The following is an 18928-nucleotide window of genomic DNA, read 5'->3' on the forward strand; positions in this document are numbered from 1 at the left end:
CTATGAAACACTTTAGACATATGTAATTGAGAACAACAAGATCATTGGTAGATATTGATTATGTAAATGAAGACCTAATTTGCATAATTAATGGCAAATTGGTACAATTTTATGGTGGTAACTGCTGTGAATTTAATACTTGCCATACTTGGAAGTTCAATTAAGGCGAACATCACTAAACATAATTTATTCAAATCAGGACCTCATTTTCATAATTTATGAGGAAACGCTAGAATAGCCTTATTTCTTAAGATAACCCTGTCATTGGGTGGAGAATATGATCAAATGATATAATATATGCAAATGGGCTCTTATAATTTGCATATTGGCAGTAAAAAAATGTATAATTCGTCAGCTTGGATGGCAAACATGAGTTGGCAAAGGTATGTCAGAGGTCATACTTGCATATAACCAACAATATCATACGTTGTCCATGTTAAATGGTAAGGATTTCACCAGTGTGTTGTATGTTACTAGGTAGGGGCTATGTGAATATAATTTGTATAAAAATTTTGCTAATGAGCAGGATTGTAAATGTAAGCCATTTATGTGATCATCACTATGCATAAGCTTTACGAAAACAACACTAAACATGTCATGGAGGTATGAGATTGTCGAACTCTAGTTTTGTAAATGGTCTCATCATTTGGGTCAGAAAGAAATAGGCTTATGAGACAGTTACCAAAGTTTTTGCTAATGGTAAAAAAAAGACCTCCAAAAAATTAGTTTCCTGCTAAGATCACAAAACCCTCTTGTCATTAAAAAAATGGGACTACATGTATTTAGTAGCCACTGCCTCAAAAGATGAAGTCAAATAATATTACGTCTATATAGACTACATGTAAACACTTTTTACCTTGTACAATATTATGACTGTGTCTTTCCTTACAATTTGCCTTTGCAAGAGTTTGCAATAAAGTTTGAAATGAAAAGCAATTGAGAACACAACTTTTCAGCTTATAATGTATGTGTTGACTGAGAAACACTGCCAGTCTTTGAATCTAAAATGAAGCTGCAAAAGCCAAAAGGAGTGTGCAGTTTTCTCTGACCAGGGCACCTCCCAGGCCACAATACAGAAGCACAGTGTTTGTGAAACCGATACCTCCGTTACAGTGGGGCAGGTGAAATGGGCTTAAGTAGTGAACAGGGAGGCTGTATGGTGGTATTAAGGAGCCCAGATGCCTCCTTTCTATAGCAATGAACTTCTGATACGCACGGTAAAGTCCACATTAGATCAGGCGGTGTTACAGTCTCTATGGATGGAAGAACTCTGGCAGGGTGCCACAGTATATGGCCACATAAATGCAATTATAAGGATGACAGCTATGCATTCATTGGCCTTTTTCCCAACCTCACAAACCTTGCTGCTATAGAACTGAAAAAGGGCAATGGTAGGCAATGATTGTAGTCCTCTTTATGGCTTTAAAAAGATAATTTATTGAGACAGACTATGATCATGAAATTGGTATTGGGGTTTTAAAATGGTCACTGGAATACTGCAAAAGGTGTGACACAACAAAAACCAAGAATTCATGGTACATTGGGGACTCACTGTGGAAACAATAGTAGAAACACAATTGAAATGCCACAGCTAGTCTACTGGTGTGATGAGTTAGCAGTGGAGAAGTGACTGCAAAAACTGCAAACTTTAACCGTAAATATCTCTAGTTTAAAGGCATCCAATGCAATTTCATGGTGGGAAACAAAAAATATTATGAATAAGGAAATCTGTCTGATATTGACATTCACTGCCATTTCTTAGCACATTTCCGTCATCATTTCATACCTGAAGCATTTCCTTATTTTGGCACCACCTATAAATAGCTAAAACCAGCCTATGATACAAAACAAGCAACCATTTTCCATCAGCAACATTGCATTTTTGCCTTACACTTTACAGATATCAGTATGCTGTGGGATGGGGTTAAACTTACTGGGGTACTACTTTAAATATGATGAGAAAATTGACTTTGAAAATTCAGTTTTACTGTCCTGAAATTACTTTGGGTGCCTCCAAAGACACCATATTTCAAGATTTACAGTACAATTTACTTCAAAACTTGTAAGCTCAGGCATTTTACTGTGGTTTTGCCAGCAATGATTTAGTATGAAGAGAATGAGGGGATTTTTACTGTTATGGCCTCCTGATGGGTGCTTGAGGAAGACATGTGGGCAGTAACGACGGCTTTAATATTTCCTCTCACGTCAGAGTGAAGCACAGCGGCGATGAGGGTGTGATTCTTCCCACAATACACGCAAAGACGGATTATGATTGCATAACTGATACCGTTTGTTCAATAATGGTGGCGGGTAATCACCGGTGGGATTTCCCCGCAATGCCGGTCTTATTAAGTATAGATTGTCGCACACCGCAAGCAAGCTGGCGTGATCTCGGAAAATCTCGGCAAGCAAGTCACGGAGTAATGATTATAAAAGACATTACTGTAACAGTGGAGAAGGGTTGAGGTGTTCAAAAACTTGTTTTTAAAGCTATTGTAGTGTGGAACTCGCTGCCACTAAGTACAGTAGGGACATCATCATTAGATAGCTTTAAATGATGCTTGCAGTTAGGTGTACAAAGGTTGGGTGTAACAAGTCGTTCAGAGTAATATACACAATAGCCATCTGCTGTCGTATCACCATGTGCCTGTGAAGCTGGTGTGACACACTGAAGGGCAGCTATACTGTCTATACAGATACATGTACAGAAGCTGGTGTGTTACACTGAAGGGCGGTTATACCAGCAGCTAATTGAAAATTAAGGGTTATACCGATATACATGAAGGGGTAAAGGCTAAACTGGAGAAAGAATAAAATCATGTTTGCAATACTTTTTTCAGCAACAATAAAGATATAATTGCAGTAGTAGAGCATATGAATACATTATGGGCTAATTCATTCATATGCTTCTAAAAAAAGATGTCATTGAGATGTCATATTGCCAACAAAATAGGTTGTGACAATATCTTCGTTTCCACATTTTCAGCCAATACATGTACAGTTACATGTACATGAAGTACCAAATGTCAAAGTTTCTGAGATATTTTCCATTCCTTGCCTATAGCCAAATCATGAAATCTTCATTATAAGCTGTTCATTTGAGATATGAATCAAGTTCAATCATCAAGATCAGCAATACAAATCAATTAAAATGCAACCATTGTTAACACTGTGAATTCGATTACCGTTACACAATAGATCAATTAATCAGATCCAAGTCAAATTTTGCACAGCAGAAATTTGGACAGATCAGTGACATGTTATGTCTTTGATTGATGAGGAGCCTATAGACCATGTCCAAAATTGAGTTTAGAATATTGAACAATGGCAACAACTGATAGATACACCAGATATGTAACAATGAAGTGGCCAGAAACTTTAGCATCATATCAGTGCAAAATTAACATGAATGATTTTACAGTAAACCTGTACTTCAAAACTGTTACTCATGCAACTGGTTAGATTTGGAAGACTGTCAGATGTTTCAAGTACATTTGTACTTTTAATCAGCTGAAAAGGTCTGAGAGTTTTCAAAGTCTATCCAGTTGCTTGAGTAACAGTTTTCTTGTGTATGTCATTACATGAATGTCTAACCTTCAACATAAAACCTGTACTAATGTCCACTTTTGCATAAGGACCACCTAGCCATTATGGTAACTCATTGGTTGTCCCTTAAGTTGGGTTTTTCCCCATTGACCAAAGCATTAGGAATACTGCCTATGATGGCCACCTATTTACTGTGACCATTTTCTTCATGTGTCTTTGGTAATCACTATAGACAGCTTTGACTGTACATGTATGTACCTTTCGATAGTGAGCCAAAAAAACCAGTGCTAGTACATACATTTGTACATGATATTGGAAGAAACATGCTGAGATGAAAAATATTACAGTATGATATTATCGGCCGGGAGTTAGGGCTTAATTATTGATCCAGTCTGACCTTCAGCAGACCTGTATTGCAGGAAATGCAATAAGCTTTCCGTCACCGTAGAAAATCCACTTTATTGGTTATAAACTCAGCTTTGCAATAGATACCACAGTTCATATTCATTTCAACTTTACAGTTGAGTACATCATCTGTAATCAAGAGAAGACAACAGCTAAACATACAGCAGTGTCTTATGGTGAATGTGGTGCTACTCGCTGAGTCTGGCTACATCACGCTTCTAGCAACCCTCCCATTGGTCAGACCCCTAGAAGCTTGATGACCAATACCTCTACAGTGTAAGTTAGGAGAATTAGGAACATTTTAATCCCACAGTTGACCAGTCATTTTCAGACTGAGAACTGTCAGTTTCCACAGTGTTGGAGCCCGTGATGACTGGTTTTCATGGTGACAAAGAATCCTGAGCTCTTATTGGACTGGTTTTCATAGTGATAAAGAATCCTGAGCTCCTATTGGACTGATTTTCATAGTGATAAAGAATCCTGAGCTCCTATTGGACTGGTTTTCATAGTGATAAAGAATCCTGAGCTCCTATTGGACTGGTTTTCATAGTGATAAAGAATCATGGAGCTCTTTTTGTACTGCTTTTCATAGTACTTAAGTATCCTGAGCTCCTATTAGACTGATTTTCATAGTGATTAAGAAACCTGAGCTCCTATTGGTAGTTCTGAAGGGAATGGTTCTTTTGAGTTACAGGTGTATGGACACATGCTTTTGGGGAGGAGGCCCAATCAGCCCCTGACGAGAGACTGTATATTACAGGCTCACAACACTTGCTCTTGTGCCATATTCATGCAAAGGACATAAAACATCTTCAAGCTAAAACTATCAAATAACCCATAAAACAATGCAATTGAAGGAATTGCGACATTTTGTACTTGTTTTCAACATTTAAAAACAATGGCCCTCTATGAGGGTGTGGTTAAAGAACATTGTAAATGCCCAATCTATTTTTTACTTTCCCGTACACAAGATGCAAATGACAAATCTGTTTCAAATCTTTTTACTTCACTGTACACCATAGAAATGGGTTACTAGTATTGGAATGCCAATTAAACTCATGTTGATACATGTTAAAGTTACACCTAACTGCTATATATAATTGCTGTCTATCTTTTTCATCAAACACAGATATATCTGATACAGTACATAGCAGAAACCTTGCACTGTCTTTGATACTTGTTTATTAAAACAAGCCAAGAATTAAAACATATTATAAACATTTCATTATTGCTCAATAAACTCAATTATTATGATCTTCTAATATACATAGATCAGCATTTGGTCAGGGATCTTATAGAAGGACATATAAAGTATTTTTATGATTCCAGAGTAAGAATTGTAGTAAACTTGTACCTGATTTGGTTCTGCCTAAAGCCTCTTTTCAATGCTAGGTGGTCAATATGACCCATAGCAGCACTTCTCAGAGCACGCCAGCAAAGTGCCTTCATAAAACCCGTCATGTACTGCACATAGCACTTCAGCAGAATGTGCCATTTAAGATTGCATTTGTGTATTTAAGGATGACATCCCATCCATGTTTCCAAATCTTGTGTCAAGACCTTGATGCAACGTTGACTAAACTTGTAACGAAAACAGTCAAAAATTCAGGTTTTGCGGGTTCTGCCAACATGCTCTTTTGGGAGTGTATGACTTTGGTATCATTCCGCAACATGAATTTCTGTCCATATAAACTGTAGTTGACCACAAAACGACACATATAAAACCCTTCATACAGCTCAGGGCTGCCTCCAGCTTTCCATTTTTTGTCTCTTCCACTCAATGCTGGGTAGGGTGTGGGGTGGGCACTAAAACTATTGGGGTCCTGGGGCATGCTACCCAGGAAATTTGTCCAAATTCCAACCCTGTGAATCGCACACATTTTGGGAACCAAATTTCCATTGAGTAAAACTTTCCTCTTTCATTTAAAATATTTTTCATGTCATGAAGCTCAGATTATTGAGACGGACAGGGTAAAATTTTTGCCTGTTACAACAAGAAAATTGAGGCCCGGAACGGGTCCTGGAGACAGCCCTGTTACAGCTCGTCCAGTTTCGGTTCTGGATTGCTTATTTTCGGGGATTTCTGGAACTCACGGAGCAAGGCATCAGCGGCAGCACCTGGTGTGATCTCTCCCCGCATGACTCGGTCCTCTGTCCCGTCAATCAATCTCTGTACACCCGGATGTTGACGGAACAGCTGGAGAACAACAGCCATAATTCAGCACCAAGGAAAGACCCTGTCACACATTCAGAACCTTCCCTGACCATCAACCAACAAAGATTGCCTGTAATTCGGGGCAGTCTGACCAGATCTAGGCCACACCTACCTTTCTGTACAAATCAAATTGAATTTGAGTTAAATTTGAGTCAATCCCAATTCCCAACAAACCCTATGTTGACCTACTCCTGAACGCCAACCAAATGGCGTGACCTATAGAGGAACTAAATAAAAAAGACATAGGAAATTCAAACTCTACTGCTGGATAAATTACTGAGATGATTTCCGGATCTTTCGAGTGACACTCTTCTTCATCGTCACATGAACTAACAGAACTCCTGTATGTAGAATGGTTAGTTCCTGACCTTGATCATGCTGTCTTGTATATGGTTCCACATCCAGACCCGGTGTTGTCGACGCCGTTTCATGTCCAGTTCTCCCGAGTTCCAGGTCTTGTTCCGAAACCCTGTCATCCTGTCCCACGCTTTGGGGATCCCCTCCCTGGTTAACGAGGACACCCGTATTACCTGCAAACAACACACACTCTGGTCAATATAAGGAGATTTTTTAATTACCTCATGGGAAGTAGATATCCTTCTGTGGGAAGGTACTGTTTTAGGCCGTTTCTGTGTGTTCACAGCTGTAGTCCCTGGTTAACAAGGACACCCATACATATTACCTGGGAACAAGACATTGTTTTCAGTCATGTTTGTGTTCACAGCTATAACTCATGGTGGGTTTGATGGATTTGTTCAATTTTCGGTGTACGGTTAGTTTTTTGGGTCCAGATTGCAGATTGTTGCTTCTTTGAATCCGTATTGCTGGTATTTAAAACTTTCGTCACTCCCCATGCTGTATGTGGTGTGGGGCTTATGGGCTATACCACACTACATGTACTTTCAGGAGGGGGGGGTAAGCCTATATTGTATAAAGTAGCTTTACAGGTACCATTGTTCTTAATGTGATATCTGAAATTTGAAAATGTAACGGTTACAATACATTACTCTGACCTTCAGGCAGCCAGGCTGATTGTGAAGGTCAACACATAGTTACCAAATATACATCATACACGAAACAGTTACCAACAGATTATAATCACACAGTCACATAATCAAAACACAATCCAAAGATTATACCCAATAGATTACACAGTCAGATGATGGAAATTTGATACGGAGCATACTGAGTAGAATTAATGAGTAGAAACAATGAACGACCACAGAATACATAAAACCGCCTTAAACTCTTAACTCAACTTATAATCTCAAAATCTAAAATATCATTATATAGGCTCTTAAATCCAAGAAACAAACTGTAACCTTACAATGTATTATCTCATTCAATACTAAACAACAATTCCCTACCTGAATTTATTGTGTATCAGACAGACAGACCTGTACCCAATAAGGTCATGGTGATCCTTCAACATTACACACATGTATCTGCAATCATTAATCAGGAGGGGGATATTGCTGTGCTTTCAACAACTCTGACACTTGATCTAGAAGACTTAATGATTCTTGAAACAGTTCCTACAGCACGGGTGATTTATCTAAATTTGTACATGCTGTGCAAGTACCTGGCAAATTGAAAAGAGCTGAAGAACTATTAGTATTCTTTCACAGAGTGTGACAGAGAAGGGAGATAGCATGTACAGTTTTATACACTGTGAGGTTCATTGTACCAGAGGGAAATTCCCTTAGCTCTTTTCATCAAGCACAATGCTTAACGTCCCAACCAAAAGGACTGTGACCCTTTTCAGTACTGTACATGAGAGCTACAACAGCCAGGATTCAATGTCTCCAACTCTATCCAGAGATCCAAAAACTAGATCTAGAGGCAGGGATACTAACTACTAGTACTTGACTATGCACATTACTAAGAAGTTAAGCTACATTTTGTACATGCCATAGGAGAAACACGGTTCTTGAGCAGATTTCAGTCCAAGCTTTGGGTCAGTTTTAATCAGAAAGTTTGCCTGTACCTTTGCCATCTTTGGAGTAGTGTCTGGGTCTAAAATTTCCAGTGGTTAGCGACCATGACTTTTGAACCGAGGGTTTAAATCCTAGCTGTTGTTGCTCATCCGACTTGCACACAACTGGAAAGGGTAGTGTTCCCTAGGAAAAGCTGTTAAACTGTGGTCCACTGTTCATTTTTTATGTTGAAAGGAGGAAGCAGAATTTCCCCGGTACAATGAACCTGTAATACTGTACATGGTGTCTGTCTTCTCTGTCAGAACTAGTGAAGAGTAGCTCTTCAGTGAGCTTACAGAGATCACTTTCCTTTCTTTTCCTTTGGGAGAATACAAACCACAGAGATGACCCAACGTAGTTCGTTCCTCGTCTTCTGAGACCACTTTAGATAACACCACTTCACCCTAATGTCTTCTCAGCACTGACCTCTGACCTCATGGTTAATTAGCCAGAACTAACCGGTGCCAATAACTTGCAATGGCTCTCATTCTTTATCTTATAAATAACACACTGACCTACATAAATACAATTTACTTTGCCACAGAAGATACAGTGGTTAAAACTTGGTCTGTAGATGGATCGTACATTGCCAAATGCATTATGTTTTCTGAAATCCACTTTGGTCACATAAATTTCACTGTTGTTTGTATAATTTGGTGTTAACACTATATTTACTGTACGCTTCAGATTTGGGTCATGGGTAGGTGTACTTACCCATGCACCTTTAGTGTTATCCATTATGGTTATACTCTGCTTAATTTTCCGTGTCGAAGAACAATTTGTATGGAGATAAATGTGGTAGATGTGTCGGATTTGGGTTATCCGTATTGTGTGATTCAATATTACTCATATTGAGCCGCTGCCATAAACATGAAAGTTTAACAGACAGATTGAATTACTTCTGGTTCACTGAACAAAAAAGCAATTTCCAGATGGAGTGTATCAGTTGCCTGATAGACAATCACTTTTGCCAAGCTGGGAATAAAGGGCTTAATAGAACGTGGGTCTTCATGTAATAAGTAGCACAGACTGTAAGATACTTTTTAATTGCAGACATGGCCACAACAATTTAATTTGTTGGTTCTCAAGTTTGAAAAGATACCATGCTGAACTGGAATTACTACTTTAAATTTGCATTAGGTACGACTTAAAGCATGCGTGAAGGTTCCATTTTCCTACTCAAGTGAAAAAATGGGATCTTAACACAAGCTTCAAGGTACATGTATGCTTAAAGATATAATTGCATGCAGTGTTGTTAAAGATATTATAGGACTGCATGCAGTGAATATCAACATGAAAGCACAAATAGCATGGGCTATTATCAAGGACAAATTTTGAGGCTAATATAAGAGGGGGGGTGCCTATTGAAAGGATGTCCCTAACTGAAGCTAGGTACTCATTTTCACCTGAGTGAAGTGGGGAGAGTTGTGTCAAGTGCCTTTCCCAAGGACACAACATTGGGGCATAGATGTGCATTTGAACCCTGGATCTATGAGTTCTGGGCCAAATGACATTAGACACATTACGCCACACAATACCATGCATCCTCAGTTCCAATGGACATAAACATAAACTATTTAGGAATGCACATTAACTATTACAGAATGCTAAAGACATGCAATATTTATGTCTCTATAAACTAACTACCCCCATAACGTTGTTGCCCTTTTTATTCTATTCTGTTTAGACTTTGCAAGGCTAAGAAGTTTTATGCTACAGGGGACAGATGCCCCAGTGATAATCAATACATGTAAAACTCCTGATGGAGCCATATAATTTGCTCTGCAATAAAAATACAGTTCAGATATTAAAGGTAACGTTTTTGCAATGGAGGAAAGCTATCGAAACTAATCACTAGGTTTAGTAAGAAGGCATCAAATTGCAATTTGACTAAAAATAGGCCAACAGCCCCTTTTGGATTCTTATGATCTATTCCGTCTCAGTTTTAAGACTTGTGTAACCTCAATTTCAATGTTGCACATCAGTAATTTTCCCCCAATGGCCTACACAAAGTTTGATTGATATTACAATTACTTTTACACATTAATCAATAAGTGAAGAATTCACTTACAAAAGGTACATGTAATCTCTGCTAAAGACTTACATAAGTGACTTTCATAGATTATATTGCCATGATATCATATTGTAAACCATCTTCTGCACAATTCAAGACATCAAATAACCTTCATCTCTTTGGAGCTTAAAGAATCTTCCCATTGAAAAGTGTGCAGGCAGTTAGGAACAATTTTCAATGGAGGAAGAGCAAAGAAAAATCTCTTTCTTTCTTTCTTTCTTCATTTAATATCAAGATTTACCACATTAGGGGATGGACTGACATAACAGGTGACTGTCATCTTTTCAAGATGTCAAACCTGAGACCAGACTGTAAGGTTTGAACCACTTACACTGGGAAGGACCCCTGATCTTTTCAATAAGTGTGGAGGGCTCTTTAACATGCTCGATGTGTGACTCTCTTAAAACACTGGGCCTCCGGCTTTACATCCTATCCAAGAACACATCTCTAACCAAAGCTAGGTGCTCATTTTCACCTGAGTAGAGTGAGGAAATGGGTGTTCAGTGCCTTTCTCAAGGGCACAACACAGGGGCCTACCAGAGATTCAAACCCAGAACCTCTGGATTCTGAGTCAATGACCCTAACCTCAAGTCCACCTTGCCACCTTGCAATGTAGGTGGATTCAAACCCAGTGTAAGGTACATGACTATGTACATGTAGTAAAATCAAAATGGACAAAAAAAGGAGATACAAACAACTTCTTAACTGTCCCTCCCTGATATTGCCGAATGGAATAACCCATAGTTGCATCATCCTTTGTACTTTCACAGAGGGTCAGGTTTATGATTTTTATTTGTGTTCCCATTTTCCCTTCGGCGAAAACCATTTGGCATCGCAGTAAAGCTAGCCAGTGTGCTCGCCTGGTTTACGATGTCGGCACTTAACATTTACGAGGTCCCACAACTTTGAGGTTCATGTTGCAAGGGCTCGATTACCATAAAAGGGCAGCAGCTCCGTTTTCAGTACCAAGGCAAGGTCCAATCACACAGGGGTTAAGTGATGTATCGGCTGATATGCCACTTGTGTGATCACTTACTCTGTGTGATGCTGATTGAGAGGGGCATTGTTGCAACTTCAAGCTGACATTGCCCATTTGTCAATGTCTCTACTATAAATTGGTATGCATAAGTCCAGTCTGCTGTTAGAAATAAAAACAGTGTTTGCAGCTCTTTTGCAAAGGGTGTAGAATCATTTGGGTGACAGAGATTCGAGGGGATTGCACCAGCAGTTTCTGGTCTTGGAAGTTTCCACATAGTTGTGTTGGAAAAGACATCATAAGCAACAGACAGAATTCTGATGCAAAGTTGACTACAACTACATTAGTAACTACAACTATTTTTGGTCATTTTTTCAGAGTTAGAATACTCAAAATTTGAGCAAAATATCTCCAGTCCATTTTTAAAAGTAAGCAATAATAAGTAAACATTGATTACTTTAAAGATCAACTGAAACATACAAATGACCGCCGGTGACCCCAAATGGAACATGCTTTCTGTTCCAATGACATCAGATGAAAAGCAGCGGAACATGATTCAGATTTTAAAAAGTCTGGGTTTATCATGCAGACACGCGCCTGAACACAAACATGAATTTAAGCCTGGGCTGCCATAAGAGTATGTGCATGAGGTTCTGGGTATGTGCTGCTAAGTTATAGCATGGCCAGCAGCAGTGGAAACAGTACAAATCACCACTTTGATGGGGACGACTGGACTGTTTAATACCGCCCAGCAGGGTTTACTGCATTGTAAAAGGCAAGGTCTGCACCTCACTTATTACAAGCTTGAGAACATGACACGAACAGGCAACATTATCAAAAATTGTATAGCAAATGGTAATTTATATGCCAAATAGAATAGATAGAAAATGAAAAAAGCATTGTTTTGGGAATGCAGGACACTGAACAAGACTACTTCCTGAGAGGGGTGACAGAGGCTATATACACTCTGCATTTGGGAAGGAGACTAGTACAATATACATGTTAAGCACACACCACTACCAGTGGACTAGCCCCCTGCTGTAGTGATTGCATAACTGTATGGCCCAAGGGCTATAGAAATGGAGATGGGTGCCGCCCTATGCACCCGTGGGGCAGGAAGGGTCTATCCCAGCTATATCTTCATATCATGGTGTGATCTGATCTCCAGACGTGACCATGACCAGATAATGCTATCTTTATTACTTGTACCACTCCTGTCAGGAGAGTGATGTGTGATGATGACAGGAGGTGGATAAGGAGTGGACTTATCGCCTTATCATTAAACATAAGGCAGGAAAATATCAATGGCATGCATTGCAAGTAGCCTGACTAGATTTCTAGATGGTTTGACTCAAGTCTAGCCTGAGTGCCATCCAATTTGTTATAGCAACCCTGAAAAAAACTGTGGGGTGGGGGGGGGGTGCCCTTACAAATCGGATGGCACCCAGGCTAGCCAAAGCCTTGTGACTATAGTTATGTTTACCGAAGGAAAACACATTGTTTTGTTCTGTTTCCTCTTCTGTTACAAATGCGAAAGGTCAATGACCATAACCAGACATCTGTCACCACTGGTGTTGGGTTACATCATGTTGCAATTTTATAGCATGAGGGATTTAGACTCCTGTCACCATATATACAATGTGTTTTGAGGTCTCATATATGAGGTCTCTGTTTGGCAGGTATTTAATGCTGATAACAGTCTGTGCCAGGTGTGATAGTTACATGAATCCACTCTACATTGTACCTTCTAATTAATAGTCTTATGGCAGAAGAAAATTTGAAGTGGCATTTGTAATGAATAGGTGAAGATCAAGTCAGAGCACTCACAATGTAACAACAAGGAACTTAAGTGAAAGGGAAAGATCCAGAACTTTCTTGACCTCACCCCTGCACTTCCCAAAACCTGATAGTCATTATTTAAAGTCTTACACGCAGTTTAAGCCCATGTCCCTGAGCACAAACAAGCAATTACCACCTTCTATCTGCGTGAAAACAGCACGGCAAATTGGCTATTACCGACAGATTTGCCGTTACTGCCCTGCCAAGGTGAGTCAAGGTTTCAATCAACAAGTTGAGATGATTCTGTGGCTAAGGCACATGGGGAGATTATTGCACATACTCCTTTTAAAGTGACATTTTGCGTATCAATGAGGTCATATTTTTTCAGCGAAACATACACACAGTCTGTTTTTCTCTGCTTCTCCAAACACATAAGATCAATGACCTGGACTGGACAGCTATTACCATGGTAACTGGTGCTGTGGCAGACACCCTGTGGTGTTGGATGACATTATGTAGCAAGTTGAGTAAGAAGTGAGTGGGCTAGGCTGTGTGATGGTAAATATTATGTATTTGCCTTGTATATTTTACCTTTCTAGTTTTATCTGCCTTTCTCTGCTTGGGTGGCAGGCCAATTTGTACGTCAGAAAAATTTGACGTAAGTAGTTTTTACATGCTCACGTGCATATACATGTACAAATACTGTGTGGCAAATGGATACTGCCTGGCCAATTCAATACTGCTTTACAGCCACTGAAAGGTTGCAGTTTACACTTTTGTACTGTCTGGGTTTTATCTGCATGTAACTTGGGTCAATCCATTGAAAGTATCATACAATATCATTAAAATGGCAGATGATGGGTTGCTGATTAATATCCTGATTCAAATTGTAACTTTAATTTTATAATTGTGTACCCTTCATGCGTATTCCATCCATACATTTTATTGCAATGACTGGCAGGTTAACCTAATTGAAGACCACTTTCAATCAAAGTGTGCACAGGCAATGATCTCTTTGGTTGCCCTGTAATCCTCTGGGGTCATTAAAGGTCACACTTGCCCCCAGGCGTTTTATCCTTTGTTTAGAGTCCCCAAATCCCCAGATGAGCCATGAATTATTACTCCGGAAAAAGGATTACAAAATCAATAGATACTGTTTTCATTTCAAGGAATTTGCCAATATATGTAATTTAGATGAAATTGAGGATGAGCATCATTTTGTTGTTGACTGCACATTATTATACAACAACTATCGGATGGAAACTTATCTTGTATACAATCAAAGAGTCTTTGTATACAATCAAAGAGTCTACATTCACTGCTGAACATGAAGTTTGATTGTACAAGCAATGCAAATAGATACTACATTTACTTTACATTTTTTAATCCAAAATTCACAGAGATTCACTGAAGGGTGACTTATAAAAGAAATGCAGTACCATAACAAGCTGCCAGTGGGCCCAAAATCTTATCATTTTGAGATCTTATTAAGACCTACCAACCTGCCAAATATCAAGACAACCCTTTTATACCTTCTTGATTTATTGTGTTGACAGACGACACACACACAAACACAAACACACACAAATGCTACCAAAAACACTTTATTTTTTACTTTGAAATTCACATTGTCATCCTCGTTGTCAATTTGATTATGACAAATTGATTTTCAAGGGATCCCATAAATGCAATTAGGCCACACCGACTTAATTTTATGGATGACATCCTCTGAAGACCCACAAACTAGTGTGCGCGGGCGAAAAAAAAAAATCCGGCCAAAAATAAAAATTCTACTAAACCACAGTAATACAAAGCTGGTATTGTGAATTTGGCGCTTTACATAGCGACGTATACGACAAGCCGGCACATGCTGGCTTTTTGCGGAGTTTATGAAACGTACGGAGTTTGTCACTTTATACCACCATGGACTACATGTACCCGGGCCTAAAGCCAGGCCAGAGCCTCCGAAGACGTGTTCTTTTTGTTGTTGTTGAGATCAGGCGAAAATCAATGCGCGACCGGATGTCATCAATAAAATTGCTTCGGTGTGACCTCACATCATAAAAATATACGAACACAGAGGAGTCGTGGCAACAAAAATCACTGCAAGAAAAGTGGAAATATATGTGTAAAGTTTTCAGACACCTTAGCAACTTATTCTCTTGCGTGACGTCTACTTTTGTTACATCTAAAAAACCATGGGATCAATAGTTGGTCCTTGCGTGAACAGGTAAAAAAAAATGAATTTATCATCTTGAATCTGTGCCAGGGAATCTACTGACTTTGGGGCATGCCCATGGGTCAAACAGATCAGAGGTAAACCATCTCATTTTCCTGATGTAATTGGATAATTGTGAAAGGAATTGGGAATCCTTAATCCTCTTATACCCGTGGGGAGACGTGCTATTTTGGGAAGGCTGCAGTCATCAAAGCATTCATAAAGAACACTGGGCTGTGCTGCACTGTGTTCAGCCTGGCACTGTGCCATACTGATGGGTTATTCCACTACGTCAGGTAGCAGGGATCAGTGGCAGGGATGCTCTTATGCTTCTTCTCCTTGGCTTTTTGCGTCTTCACGTAACAAGTTAACTGCCCACTTGAAAGCACCTGAAGTAATTTCATGGATGTAAAACTAGCTTTTCAAACTTAAGTCAATTTTCTGGACATCATTTTAATGCTTTACAGGTAACATTGAATCAACCCTATCCCGTACATTGTAGCATGCTGATATCTGTGAGGCAAAAATACTAGTACACTGTCGCTGTTGCTTGTTTCGTATCATAGACTGGTTCTAGCTATCTATAAGAAATACCAAAAAAATATAAACTTTAAGGGACTCCTCATGTAGCTTGTTTTGGGGGCTATTTTAAACACTTTAAGTATGAAATGGTGACAAAAATGTCAGACATACGCAATGTATTTTACTGTGCCAGTATTCCGACAGCCTCTCTTCAGAGCAAACTCTGAAGTAATCCGTCTTGTCACCAGTGTGAGAATGAAGCTTCCGTACAGCCAGCCTCACATTCTTTATGGCCCAGCCTTTAAAAAGACAGATCCGGTAAATTACCGGTTTGCAGCGAAAAACCCATCACCCCCAGCAGCCCGCCCTGTCCGCAGTCACGCACGGTTGGCCTGATTAGCTGTACGTGACCCAGTAGGGGACAGCTGCATTATGGTCAGCTGAAACAGCAAAATTTCTGGAATACTGTAAATCACTTTATGTTTGCAGTAGCAAAAGTTAGTGACCACCGGGGGTGGTACATGTTGTAGGTGCAGCAAAGTTGCAGAATCATTTGTTCACGGTACAGAAGTGACCGCAAAAAAATGTTGATATAAAAATGCTGTGAAAAAAATCATGATTTACAGTAAAGATTGTTTATTCACAACATTTCTATGACCGTCTGTTGTCTTCATTAGGTTGAAACGTTGGATCATGTTAAGCAAATGGTTGTGAATAAAAGAACTTTACTATTCAATCACTCACTAACCTGATGAAATTATTCACGGAATCAAAATTTCTTCTCCGGTCCTGACTCTTGACCTATTTCGGGAAGAATCCATTCTCGACCTCAGGCAATCTTGGTGGAACTTTCCTTCACATTTATAACCTGAGCACACCATTAAATTTTCTGGGCCATTGGGTGTGGAAGGTTAATTGCAGCAGATAGTTGGCTTGACAGACCACAGTTTGAGGCCTCAACATTGAATGATCAGATGGGGGACAGGATATGTTCTGATGTCCTATCTTCTAACATTCTGATCGTTAAGATCAAAGTTTCTATGAGAAGTAATCTATTTTGTTCTACGACTGCCCATGGCAATTGCTCCCTCATCATGCTATGTAATGTACAAATGTATTACTATTAGTAAGTAAATGATGATTTACTGTGTCTTGGGCACAGTATTGGAAGGTGGAGCCTATCCCTTTCCTTCCACTGACTTTTACCTCTCTTACCAAAGTCAGGTGACCATCTCACACCTAGATGGAGGGAGAAAAGTTGGATAAAGTGCTTTACCCAAGGATACAATGTCTTGAGAGGAATGCAGGGAATTGAACCTGTGACCTCTTGATCTTGTGTCTGCTAGCCTTACCCCTTGGCCATTCTACGTTATGTAAGTATTGTGTAATAAAGATTGATTTATGCTGTTTTGGAGCCATCCAAATGTTGAAAACTGTCATCTGCATCACACACCATACTTCACCAAGTACTGGAATTCTTCCAAAGTTGTCCACTTCTCCGTGTCTGGCTCCCATCCAAACGAAAAAAAAAGTGATTCTTCATAAGGAAAAGATAATGCCTGGCTGAGCAATCCTTCTAATCTAAAACCAAACCATGTTTCGTTTCCTAACCCAATATTCAATCATCACTTGAGAAGCTTGATAGTGTATGTACTGCAGAGCTCTGTTTTTTTTTTTTTGTGTGGACTAACATGCCAGGGCTTGAAATGCATTTTTGTATATGCTTGCACTGATGTAGGTAACATTGAAATTTACCTGCACCACTCAGAATTTATGAAGTACATTTGTAAATGTATCATGAATCCTAATAAAAAACTGAGAAGAAACCATTGCCATTATTTCTTTATACTTCAGTCAAAATGTAGGGAATGCCAGTCAATACACCATAAAAAAGATCCATGTAATACTATATAAACTCAGTACATGGTCCAGTGCAGGAAGACAGCACAAATTTTACCTGTACTAAGGTGTATAAATTATGCATCCAACCCAGTATTTTGAGCCCTGTGTGCATATGCAGGTGGTATTTCCAGCCCTGCATAGCATTAGTGCTATCCTATCTACAGCCTTATAAGCTTAAATCTAGTTTGACATTGTGGGTCAGCTTATCCCTTGCTGATCCCCTGGGATTACGACTCAGCTCGGCAGGATTAGTTAAAGGAATTAGGGAATTCCGGAAATGATTATGAGTGGCCAGCAGACTTCCAATGATGCAATTATGGTACTAGATTGGATGGGTGGTTTTAAACAACATGTACTGGGTCTGTCCCTGGTGCTGAAGATATAATCGTACTCCTAATGAGCTTTGGCCACACAAATTTGACATGTTGGTTCTCAGATTTTTTTTAAAAAGAAAAATATGCAGCAACAGGACAGAAAAGAAACAGGTCCAGGCATACTATGATAGCCCCAAATGCTACAATAGGAGCCAGAAAGTCAACATACCAGTGTGGTTTATGAATTTTGAACTTTTAATCAAATCACTACATTGATAAATGAAAAAAACTGTAACAAATAGGAATACAAGAACTTTTGGAGCCAAATCATGTGTCTTTTGTAGTTGATTCAGAACCAGACAAAAATAAAGAGGACGAATCTGAGAACCAATTGGTGAGATTGGTGTGGCCTAATAGATTCCCTGCTCATATGAATTCAAAAAGTTCTACATTTCACATTCGATTTTTTATATGACAAAAAGTGTTGGATATCCTCATACTAGCACCACAATTTTCTCAAATATTCCAAAGTTTTATAGTGGATAACCTTCAACCTGCTAATGTAGCTGTTTGGAGGAAAATTCATATTCCTGATGGGGTTAGGCAGACGGTAGAGAGTTTATGTACTTTATGTGTGCTGATATATATACTAGAATATGCACCACTTTCACCTTAGCCCTTGTGAAAGTATGAAAGTGTGAAGGTGCTTGTGAAAGTGTGAAGGTAATTTATGTTCAACTTTCAATTTTCTGCTCTATGGCTCAGCAGAGTGATTGGCTTTATTTATTTTCTTTTATTGGTTTGGTTGACATGCAGCCAAGGCTTCCCGACTAGCCACAGGCTATAACTGAGGTCTCAGCTAGCCAGACAGCCAAAAATTCAATAGTTTTTGGCACAGACCTGGTCAGTGTTCTAGCCAGCTTGAATTTTTTTCCTGTCATGTCATTTCTGTTTAACATAACAATTTTGAGCCCCAAAGTTGTGACAAACCTAGGGGGCTG

At 39.2% G+C, this 18928-nt stretch overlaps 1 protein-coding gene across 1 annotated transcript in view; it reads right to left on the bottom strand.

Moving 5' to 3' along the window:
* Positions 1-5510: 5510 nt before the first annotated feature.
* The window catches only part of LOC109477569 (methylmalonic aciduria type A homolog, mitochondrial-like), a 28348-nt gene continuing 14930 nt past the window's right edge, over positions 5511-18928 (bottom strand). The window contains exons 6-7 of the mRNA XM_019778893.1: positions 6535-6696; positions 5511-6148 (exon numbers count right to left, since the gene is read on the bottom strand). Coding sequence (XP_019634452.1) covers positions 5987-6148; positions 6535-6696 — 324 coding nt within the window. The 3' untranslated portion in view covers positions 5511-5986. The remainder of the gene's footprint in view (positions 6149-6534; positions 6697-18928) is intronic.

This window comes from Branchiostoma belcheri, unplaced genomic scaffold (genome assembly GCF_001625305.1).
Source record: "Branchiostoma belcheri isolate BF01 breed outbred unplaced genomic scaffold, Haploidv18h27 scaffold40, whole genome shotgun sequence".
NCBI lineage: Eukaryota > Metazoa > Chordata > Leptocardii > Amphioxiformes > Branchiostomatidae > Branchiostoma > Branchiostoma belcheri.